Below are 12213 nucleotides of genomic sequence, written 5' to 3'. Positions count from 1 at the left end.
TATCTTAAACATTTTTTTTTTTTTTTTGGAGTTAAATCTCCGCTATGGGCAATGTTAAAGGCACACTTCCTACATTAGCACATGGTGTGATCATCATATTCTCAGTATGCCTCCTTAGAGGAATTGAACTCAAGCTGTATTGGAGAAATACTGTATATTTTACTGAAAAACACCTGTGATCTATCAGATTGATTTTTATCTGGATATGCTTTCATCACCTTTTGCCATTCACTTTCATCTAATTGATGTATGCTAAATCATGTTTGGCTGTATAATTGGCATTGACCAGTTTCTGCCTTGTCTTTGCTTCTTTAATCACTTGTAGGTGCCTCTGGCTTTGTTTGGAGGTTCAGGAATCTATGCCTCTGCTTTGTTATTGCAGCAGTAAAAGCCAATGTTTTGGGGAAGGTCGAGTTAGAGATTGTTGATCTTGTCAAGGCAACAAAGAGAAGCCCTAATTTTTAGAATATACTTAGGACTGTCTCTATGCCCGAAGATTCTAGAGTGGAAGCCATACGGGCCATTTGTAATGATTTTAAGTTTTCAGATATCACAAAGGATTTCCTTGGTACGATGGGCTTACTGTGTTTATAATGATTTTGACAAAGATCTATAATTGCCATTGCTCTAAGAATGTTCAAGGGATTTTGAATCCATTTGGTCTGAACAGCATGTGAATCTAGAGTTTAAGTCTTTTGGGTTTGGAAACATCTTTTATTGTTGGTGTTATCCTGAGCCAGAATATCAAATAAGCCTGAACTTAGGGTTGGCTATCTGGACTCTAAACAATAATTGCATCACAGTTTTACTTGTGAGTTCTCTTCCGCTGTTGAAACACCGATTTTGAAAGCAGTTGACAATATTTCCTAATTAACTTCTTCACATATTGGTATTCTGAATTCCTTTCAACCTTTAAATTCTTATGTGAATATCCCTTTTCTTTGTCATTGAGATATCTGTGTTCCATCAATACTGTCATTTGGTCCTATGATCATACATATTTTCATGCTACTGCACTACTCACCTGAGTATGTCATTACACATCTCTTGACTATTGATAATTGCTGAGTTCTTGTTACTTCTAATGTGTTTGAAACTCACTGGCTACATATGAAACATTACTTTTCTGTTGCCTGATGGATGAGCTGATTGATTTTCTATTTTAAAGTTGTAGTGCCTGAAAATGGGAGGCCACGAAACTTAGAAAGTATAGCAAAGAAGTTTGTGGAGTTGACTATGGCATATAAGAGGAAGTGAAAGCCACTCTGACCACTGTCATAGTAAGTGACACTTTATCAATGACCCCGCAACATCTTAAGAAAGTCCTACAGCGCATGATTACTTCTAATGTTAACTTCACATGCATAGTTTTTATCAAAATGATGACAATCATTGCAATTGGTATTAGTTTGTTAAGTATTAGAAGCTTAAGCATATGACTGGATTGCATTTTTTTCATATTTGCTGTCAATTTCTAATCTCTTCTATGTTTAATTGGAAGGCAGAGGCTTTACTTTGTCTCCATAACTTGTCAGAAATATTTCAAAATTGTCTGAGTTGTTTAATACATCGTAGTCTTCATCTTATCTAGGGTGCTAGGTGCCATCTGAGATGCTTATGTTTGGTATGGTAGTATCCATTATACCTAGAGTTATAAGATGCCTCCAATTTAGGGGATTTCACATCTTTGAATTTTAAGCTTTTTTCCAGCATGTATGAAAATACACCTTTTTTATTACTTGTTGCGCTACCCAAGATGCCAATGTATCAATCTATTAGATTGGTTCCTTGTTTCATTTTGATGTCGATTTGGATAAACCTATTAAAGTATTATGTTATAGTTTATTTGTAATTCAATAAGAAAAATACTTTTAACCTTCCCTGACTGTTGTGGTCACCTTATCAATCCTAGTACTGACATATTTTACTTCAATTTTTTCTTCTTCTTGCCATTACCATTTTCTCGCATCATTTCAAAGAAACTTCAATATTTAAATTAGTTAAATTATAATATAACTTTTTATGTTGCTGAATTTTCTTCCTGGAACACCTTAGTTAATCTCCTTTTTCTAGCTGAATTGTCAATAAAGGATAACTCTTCTTTGATACTTTTACTATATGTTTGAGTTATTCCGGTGGCTATATTGTATTTTACTTGATGTTTAGATTTGGCCTGTTGCATGATTTCAATTTATTTACACCAGCCTCTTCCCCCTCAAGAGGAGCAGGCACTGAAGGAGACTCTTCAGGAGATCATAGAAGCTGAAAAGGTCACCTGAACGGAAGGAATATTATTTAGTTTTAATATTCTTTGCTTCTCTTTCTCTGCCCCACTCTCCTCTTCAGATAAACTATGTGATAAAATATCTTTATTTATTATTATTATTATTATTTACAGATTGATCCAAGCATACTGGCAGGTCTCGTGGTAGAATTTAACCAAAAGGTCCTTGATATGTCAATTAAGGCTAGGGCACTTCAGAATCAGATGGAGAGGTTCCTGCTAGAACCCGTGAACTTTGCTGACATCTAGAAAAGCAACATTTGCTCTTTAGAGCTTCCAATTGCTTTGGGAAGGAGGGAAAAAAAGTATCTTACACTTTTTTTTTTTTTGGTAATAGTGTGCTCAGATCTGATTTGTATTGATGGGATGCCATCTTTTTTTTTTTTTTTTGGGCAAATAAAGGCTTCCTCTTTCCAACTTACTTACTATGCCTGCCCTGTAAATGATTTTGAGTATGGGCTTATTTGGCAGCTTTTCGGTTTTAATTTGCGAGAACTACTTCTTTACCATGTTCGGTTTTCAAGGACATCAGACTTTTGTAATATGGTGTGCCTTTGCCTATGCATTTCTTTCCAAAGAAAAGGTCCTCAGCAGAGCACCAACATCCTAAGGAAAATGCTACTGTGTTCTTGATGAGTTTGCATCAATGATGATGAATGGACTCATAGGATTGTCAGGAGTGGGTCTCAACTTGATGTATATTGTTTGAATCTACCTGAGAACATCTTTTCAAATGAATGCTTGTACCTCAAAATGATGGAGTTTATTGAGTTCTGTAAAGACTCTGCATTATGTGGACCAACTCCTTGGCACACGTGCTCTATTCTAGGAAAGTATTTTGTATGCTTACTTTATAGTTGCCTGATTGATTGCAGTCTCTAAATAGGCTTGAGGGATATTAGTTGTTCAAGATTTCTGAGGAAAAAATCCAAATTCCTGTGATTATTTATTATCTACAATCTTGATGGAATATTATTCACTATTAGTATTTTAAATTTTGTCGAATAGAGATATTTTAGCGGTTACATAGACTATCCAGTATTGAAATATAGGCATATCATTCCTAGATTTTTTTTATATGATTCTTTAAAAACAATGTTTTATTCTGATACTTAATATCCATCGAATCAGTGTAAAAGTTACTTATGGTATTCCTTAAACGAAAAAAAAAAAGAGGGTTGAGCAATAAAAGAAAATTGCAATACTGATAGCCTTTGGAAAGACTCTGCTGCCGCATTATTTCTTTTCTGATTTTAATTGTATCTCTCATGGTCTGATGTCCCATCAGTGATCGTTGAAATGAAAGTAAAATTCACAAATGAAAGCTATAAGAATTAAGAGGTGATAAAAAGAGAGAGAAGGAGAGACAATTAGATTTTGTAGCCTGGCTTTTTTGCGAGATCTGTCAAAATTGTGAAATTCAACCTTGTACTTCCATTTCCCTTTGTACCTTCCTTTTATTGTTCATCATGTGCTTCAAAGTGCTTCAACCATGTGCTTCAAAGTGCTTCAACTTTTTCTGCCCCTCGGCATTGTTATAAAATATCATATCCTTATTATAGTGAAGTACAAGGAGTGACACAGAAAGGGATCCCCGGGTGAGTTGTTGTTTCTTGTCTTTGTAACAAAGTAGAATGTTGCTTGGGACACCCTCATAACATAAGCATCACAGCATTTTCTTTCTTCTTCTCTTTTTTTCGGGACAGCTGTTGTTCAAGGGAATGATGCCACCTTTGAAACATCTGAATAGCTTCAAGTTTCTAACTCATTTTTATCTCAGAAAATTGTGGTGGGAGTCACTGTCAGAACACTATGTTACTGTAATGCCCTTGGAACATCCTGGAATTGATAGAGACTCTCAGCCATATCTCTGTTTATGATTTGGACAATGACAGAGATACTGATGATGAGGATTTTCTTTTTATGGTTCATGAAAATATTTGTATTCAAAAATATTTGGCTGTAGGAAACGTGATTAGGTAATGAAAGGGAATTAGCCAAAGAGGTATAGTCTGACAGCCAGGAAGAAAATGATGGATTTATCCCTATTTAGGGATAAAAATCCGTTGCAAATTGATCTTGTTATGCTGTGATTCTAATTAATTTCGGGTTAAGAATTCATTTCAGATAAAGCTATATATACAAGGTGAAATCTAGAAAAATTCTTAGGTGTCGATATTTGTGCACATGATACGAATGGGTTTAGTAGTTTTTTCCCCTTTAAATACTCTTTTTCCTAATTCATATGATTTCATTGGGAAAGTGATAAAACAATTAAATCAGATGATTGTAAAACAAACTAAGAAGCAGGGTAGGAAAAATAGATATTGTCCAGCTGTTACAATGGATAAGAAGCACACGTGTAATTCCTCAAGAAGTAGAAATCCCTATCAAAGATGTGGCACACAAATATCCAACTAATTTTTACCACAAAATCAAGTAATGCATACTTTTCAAGTCACACTATCATATTCTATTATATATGTGTGTACTCCTCTTTAGCCAAACAAAGTAAATAATAAACTTGAATCCAGTTTATACATTTTAATATTATTTTATGGGAAATAGTTTGAAGTTTAAACATAGATAAACTCCTATATGATTAACAAGATAATATATATTTAATTAGAATAAACTTGAGTTCCCTTATGTTCTCTCTTGCTCATGTACGGTTTGCCAATAAGTCTGCCAAAGTACTACAACTTAATTAAATATGATTATGTCATTCCTAGGAGCAGTAAACTTTAATTTGCATAGATTAAAAGTGAAAGCTTTTTTGTACTTTGAGTTTTAACCTGCAGGTAAATTATATATAACTACACGTTCATCATTTATATGTACAAATCTTGGCTGTGATGTTTCATGTTGAAAGGATTAAAGTGAATAATACTTAATATATAAAAGTATGGCGGCAATCATAAGATTATGCCAATAAAAGAAAGGAAATTAATTGGCATTGCTTTGTTTGGAGGTGTAAATGATTTGCTTCAGAAATATGCCATTGAAAGTTGTTAGGCCTAATGAAACTCATACTCATGCAAAACAATGTAACCTTCACATAACCCTTTAAAACAATCATTTATATGTATACATGGAGATCATCAGACAACTGTCAAGTGTGCAACACTTTTCCAAGAAAATTAAATTCCAAAAATAGCACAGTAGAAACAGAATAATTCTCTTCCTGAGGATAAAACGAAGATTTGTAATTAAGAAAGTAAATAGATCATGCTAAATATATGTATGTATGTATGTATGTATCAGATATATAAACCTGCAGAATGCAGAGTGATTTTATGAAAGATGCAGCTTATATATATATAGAGAGAGAGGGAGAGAGAAGAGTGGTGTGATATACATTTAATAAATTGAATTTACTATTCACCTCATGATTTTCCCTTCTTTCTTGAAGTCTCATCACACACGTGAATTTGAAGTTTAAACCCTAGAGGGGGGTGAGAGGGCATTATGTGAAGTGGAAGCAATAAAATTGTTAGTGTTATATACAAAAAGAAGAAGCGAGAGAGAAGAGAAGGAGATGATGATTACCTTGTGAGTGAAGTAAAGTATATCGAAAAAGACAAGAATTGAGTCAAAGACAAGAAGACCAACCATCCCTCTCTCTGTCTCTGTCTCTCTCTCTCTCTCTCTCTCTCTCTATGTATTCATTAATGGAGGTCCCCCTCCAATCCGTTTTCCACTCTACCCATCAACTAACACACAAACAAACACAATCTCTCTCTCTCTATCTGTCTCTCTCATGCTTCATATTTCATATTTTAAGCAAACCCCACAAGCCCATCACCATCATCACCACCATTCCCACACCATGAAGCCTCCTTCTGCTATATAGCGCTTTCTCAGATCTCTCTCACAAACCCACTAGAACACAAAATTAAAGAAACCCTTGTCTCGGTCCTTATTATATTAACTGATACGTATGATAATGGGGAGGGACAAGAACAGTAGTAGTAAGAACAATAACAACGTTGTGAAGCTAAGGAAGGGGTTGTGGTCGCCGGAGGAGGATGAGAAGCTGATGAGGTACATGTTGACCAATGGACAAGGTTGTTGGAGTGATATTGCCAGAAATGCAGGACTTCAGAGGTGTGGCAAAAGTTGTCGCCTTCGTTGGATTAATTATCTCAGACCTGACCTCAAGAGGGGCGCTTTCTCTCTCCAAGAAGAACAGCTCATTCTTCATTTTCATTCCATTCTTGGCAATAGGTTCGTTTTAATATCTTCACCCTCATTCATCAATTCTGAAGCTCATTCAATGTGTGTGTGTGTGTATGATATATCAATCGCTCAAATATTTTACTGTTTAATCTGGTTATGAATTATCATTATCGTGTCTGTTTAACTTTAATCTCAAAAAGATATTAACAGAGAGGGCGATGTGTGTTAATCATTTTGTTGTTTTTAAAGACCATATTGTGAATTGAATAATTTGGATGCCCAATAATTATATATGTTGATTTGCTTTGACATTTTTCTTTTGATCTTTAATTTCCTTAAACCCCCACCCCCCAGAAGTTTCATACGTAAGGGAATTCATTAATTTTTACCAAATAATTAAATTTTTTAATTGATTTAATTCTATGAATTTTCTTTATCTCTCGTACTGGTTAACGAAGATCTTCTTTTCTAAATTAATTAAAGAAGACAGGCATAGAAGGAAATGTCTAAACAAAGGCATGCCGCTGTGAAGAGCTCGGTCATCAGTCGGTTGTACCATCAGTTAAACAAGTCATGCAAAAAATATTTACATATTTTACCCCAAAAAGATATATATATATATATATATATATTAATTTACATTATATTATTTTAATTTTAAGATTGAACTGAATATAATAATGCTCGGTCTTGCAGTAGACACATTTAGCATCAATCTAAGACCATTGTTGTTAGAAATCATGCATTGTCATCACTCATCACCATTAGTGATTTATACATACATATACATATATATATATTATATATATGAAGTCTAATTTGGGCAATGTGAAGGTGCCTCACAATATTTTGCTAATGATCATTGAAGTTTCCAAGTACAATTTTTTTTTGGGGGTTTCAAGAGTTTGCCTTAACTAGGATAATTTCTTCCTTTGTTTCCCCACAAAGATTCTAGGTTAATGTGAAAGTTGCATGCATTATCAGCTCTTCATTTTTCCAGCTGGTTTAGTTGACACTAAAAGCAAATCTCTGATTTTGGGATTCTTTCAATACCTACCGTTTATTTTTTTTTATGAATCATATTCAGATAACTGAGTAAGAAACCATAAAGTTTACAACTTTAATGTGATTGAGCCCCTCACTGTTCTGTGATAAGTTCATCTGCAAGTATGGTTCATGAATATATACATGATGTCGTGGACATTATTATCTATCTAAAAATTAAATGCCTCAAGTTTATCTTTAGTTTTTCCTCCCTAATTTTCTATTGGATCAAACATTTATCATGAGTCCAAAAGTCACATACTTGTTAGCATCCAAGTATAACATCACCTTTTGATTATGACTTGGCCTGACATGGGACAATTGCTCCCCATTAACCAACAGGTCTTTATATGCATCATAGTTAAATTATATAGTTGTAGTGCTGTAGCTTTGCAGGCTTAGAAATCACATGTAAATATATCAGGGTTGTGTGTGTGTGTGTGTGTTCTGTCTTCTCTAGCTAGCTGGTCTTTTTATTTTATTTTTTGGTTCTGAAAATTTCAGGTGGTCTCAGATAGCAGCACGTCTTCCAGGACGCACAGACAATGAAATTAAGAACTTCTGGAACTCTACTTTAAAGAAAAGGATGAAAAACAACAACAATAATACTGCTACTACTACTTCCACTGCTACTCCTTCACCAAACAACAGCACAGACTCATCATCAAATCATATTGTTCTCAACGGGATCACCACCACAGCCTCCATGCCCTTCATCAATAAGCAAGATCTCATCAACATGACCTTGTGCATGGACTCATCACCTTCATCAATATCATCATCTTCATCGGCGTCCGTACAATCCATACAGGCCATGGCTTTCGGTGGTGATCAAAGGTTGATGGAGTATCCCTTTTCCATGTTGGATAATAACAGTAATATTCCTTATGACATGCCTGCATGCTTAACACAAGTTGGTTGTGGTAGTGGCGGCATGGTCCAGGATGGGATTTATGGGGATGATTATAATAATGGGTTGGTATTTGAGGGAGAGGATAATAAAGTAATGGGGTTAGAAAGAGACCTGTGTCTTCCTTCTCTAGAGAGTAGAAGCATGGAAGAGAAGTATAATAGTAGTGCTGTTCCTATTGATGTGAAAGGTCATATCAACAACAACAACAACAACAACCATTTTAATAATGGTTGCTTCAATGACACTGATCATCAGTACCACCACCATCATCATCAGGACTTGGTTGGGTTTGGAAATAATAATCATGGGCAATCAGGGGAAAACTTAAGAATGGGAGAATGGGATTTGGAGGGTTTAATGCAAGATATATCCTCTTTTCCTTTCCTTGATTTCCAAGTTGAATGAGCAACATCCAACTTCGGGAAAATTTTCATTTCCCCTCTGTTTCTCTCTCTTTCTCTTTCTGTCTCTCTCTCAGACATTCACACATTCAATGCACAAATCCATTTTTCCTCACCTTCAATCACTCCAAATGCAATAAACACACAGACCCTTTTGTTGGTCACCCATTTACAGCCATTTCTCATCAATTGTACACATCCAAATTCCAACGCCAATCTCATTGTGTTAGGTTCAGTAGCTCCTGCAATGAAAGTTGCAGCGTGTGAGTATTGTTCTTTGCAAGGTATATCATGTTCTCTTTTCCTTTCTTTCCAAGTTGAAAGAGTATTATATATCCATCTTCGGAATTTCCCATTTTCTTTCTTGTTCTCTCTCAGACATTCACACGAACACCTTCTGTGCACAGGCCCATTTTTTACCACATTCGGTTCCCCCAAGAACAATAAACAAAACCCTTTTTTTAATCATCCCATTGTTTCACTCAGCTTTGTCTTTCAAAATTGTAAACACCCAGCTTCCAAATTTCCAACACAAACTCCATTGTATGAGGTACATAGACAGGTGTGTACAGAGAAAAAGCTGGAGTTACATGTGAATAGGGTTCATGAGCATTAATGCTGTTGGATTTGCATGTTTTGCTTTTTTCTTGTACAATTTGCTTGGGTAACACTTTGTGTGAATTTGCGGGAATAGGAAGGTTGGTGCAATAATGTTCAAAGGAGATCCTTGAGATGAAGATTGAAGAGAAAATGTGAATAGTGAGAAAGGTTGTATTAGGAAGAAGTCAAAAAATAAAAATAATAATAAATAAATATAAACGAAAAAAGGGGGGGGTAGCGGTTGAATTGTACGTAGTGTTGCTGTGTATTACAAGAGAAGGAACAATTTATGCAGAAGTTGTTATTGAATTAGTTTAAGGTAACAAAAAAAAAAAGAAAAAACATGTACAAGGTATAATGATGATGTAAACACATCAGACAGAAGTAGTTAAGTTGGAAGTTTCTTTATTGAATTTCTATTGTGTCTCTCTTCTGTAGTTTGTTCTATTCTGTTTTTGGAAGGTTAAAAAAAAAAACAAGAAAAAAAATCAAACGTCGCCTGAGAGATTCGAACTCTCGCGGGGAAACCCCATGTACTTAGCAGGCACACGCCTTAACCACTCGGCCAAAGCGACGGTGATGTTACGAGTGGAAAATATTTTTATAACATTAACGTATACCAGACCGTGAAAGCTTTTTTTTTTCATCCTAATTTAAAAGAAAAAAAAAGTCCTATATAAAGAGAAAATCATGAGTGGGGAAGAGGAGAATCATGTGTCTTAAGTAATATTAAATATTTAAATTTTTCCAACAAAAAAAATTATATTTAAATAGATTTGATAATATTCAAAAGTAATTTTAAACATTACACAGTTATCATCTTATTGTCATTACATGTTATATTTTTAGTTGAAAAGAAGAAGAAGAATTTTAAATATACGTGAAATTTTATTTAAATAATAGATAAACATTATGGGACAATACATGTCATTTTATAAATTATGACACATAATTAGCAATGTGTCGCATAGATATTTGAGCAAAACAAAATGACGTGGAATAAAATTGGTTTTCATATTGTGCAAAATTTTGTTATCATCGAGTGCTACTAACTATGATCCTTCAAATAGTTATATTTTTGCTTGAACAAATCCTTCAAATATTTAAACCACACTTAAGAAATTAAACCACGCTAGGTGAAACTAATTACCACAAATATCAATAAATATTTATATGAGTGGAAAAATAGTCATGTTGTAGGTGATTTATGAACCTTGAATTCCATGTTTTTCAATATTCTTAGGAATATAGTTTACTAATCCCTAATTTGGATTTCTCTAAATTGTAAAAGTGTGCAGTTAATTATTAGTTAAGCTTGTGTATCTAAACTAAGTATATAGAGAATGCTAGGGGAATTAATATAATAAAATTCACAAACCGATAAGTCAACAATAAGTTGTATTTTCACAAATTATAAACAATGTAACTTATTTTTTGTAGACTACATGACAAATAAATATGGTTTCTAATTACAAAAAAAATCCAAATTCATATACCGTTAGAGAAAAGAAACTTCATGAACAATAAGTAGCTTAATTTAATGTAAATTATATATTTTTTAAGTATATTTTAAAAAATGCTATATATTCATTTGGTTTGAATAATGATGGTGGGGAGAAGTGGAGTTAATAATGTCTTGATACAAAAGCAAAAAGTATAGTGTTGTATATTTAAACAAATATATGTGTTATCTTACAATGATTACCATAAATTTCTATCACCCTTGCTTTACAATCTATCTTTTCTCTTCAATTTCAAGAAACCTTCAATTAAAATTCATCTCTACTTCAAGTCTTACTTATCAGTTATTCTCACTCACAGCACTTACTTTTTTTTTTTTTGGCCAGAAGCACTTACTATTATTTTAATCCAAATTTATCATTTAACATATGAAGTTTTCAGGGCACAACATTTTCTCTGCTCATAATAAACAAAAAAAAAATGGAAATATTAAATTCTTACTTAAACTTGCAACCCTATGAAATTACAACATGCTACTTAATTAGACATGTTTTATTGGCTAATTTTGAATGATAATCAACCCAATTTTTTTTTTTTGCCTGAAATAATCAACCCAATTCAAAACATTACCATTAAACTGGAAATCCGTATAAAAAAATAATATCTTATTTTAATTTAAATGATAGATATATTGATGTTCAATTAATATTGATATGAATAATTAGTATTGAATATTAAATTTACTGTAAATCCACATTATTAATTAAAAACTTGGGATGTTAATCAAGTTGATGGAAAATGTAACAGAAGACTGAGGCAAATGGTGTATATCGGCCACAAGGCTAGATTAGAACGCGGTTGGATTTATAGAGAAAAGGAAAAAAAAATAAATAAGAAAACAATTTATTTGGACATTGTACAATTTTCTATAAATATTTTACTTCTCTAATGTGTACCAAGTACCATGGTATATTCTGGTTTCCATACTACGCATAAAAATAGCACACTACCTTTTGTAATAAATTTTATGGAATAAATTGATTAATTATTGATTTTTTTATGAATATTATAAATTGATGATATGGATAACGAATTTAGCCTGCTCTATCTCTCTTCTTGTTATGGATCCTCGATGGAAGAGGACAATGCTCAGATATGTGGATAGAGAACACTTTATTCAATTTAAACACAAATTAATTCTTTTGATTAGTTTTATCAGATTTCTTATAAAGTAAATGATCCAATGACAATATATATAATAGAGTTGGGAACATAAATTTAGCTTATCGAGCTATTTGTTTGAATTTATATTTATTTTAATCTTAAAAAAT

General features: G+C 33.2%; 1 protein-coding gene, 1 non-coding gene and 1 pseudogene across 2 annotated transcripts; 2 read left to right on the top strand and 1 right to left on the bottom strand.

The window, feature by feature from the left end:
• Positions 1-44: 44 nt before the first annotated feature.
• Positions 45-3162, top strand: LOC129299346 (ATP synthase subunit O, mitochondrial-like; annotated as a pseudogene).
• A 2861-nt stretch (positions 3163-6023) lies between these two features.
• LOC129299348 (transcription factor MYB83-like) lies at positions 6024-9822 on the top strand. Its single transcript, XM_054937807.1, has 2 exons — positions 6024-6511; positions 8012-9822. The coding sequence occupies exons 1-2, from the start codon at positions 6225-6227 to the stop codon at positions 8823-8825; spliced, it is 1101 nt and encodes a 366-aa protein (XP_054793782.1). The 5' UTR covers positions 6024-6224; the 3' UTR covers positions 8826-9822.
• A 92-nt stretch (positions 9823-9914) lies between these two features.
• Positions 9915-9996, bottom strand: TRNAS-GCU (transfer RNA serine (anticodon GCU)). Its single transcript has one exon. It is a non-coding gene; the product is annotated as a tRNA-Ser (tRNA).
• Positions 9997-12213: the final 2217 nt, after the last annotated feature.

This window comes from Prosopis cineraria, unplaced genomic scaffold (assembly GCF_029017545.1).
Source record: "Prosopis cineraria cultivar Desert tree isolate PC_DT_omini unplaced genomic scaffold, ASM2901754v1 PC1129, whole genome shotgun sequence".
NCBI lineage: Eukaryota > Viridiplantae > Streptophyta > Magnoliopsida > Fabales > Fabaceae > Prosopis > Prosopis cineraria.
Note: the sequence above shows the minus strand (reverse complement) of the source record. Positions and strands in the feature narration are given on the sequence as shown.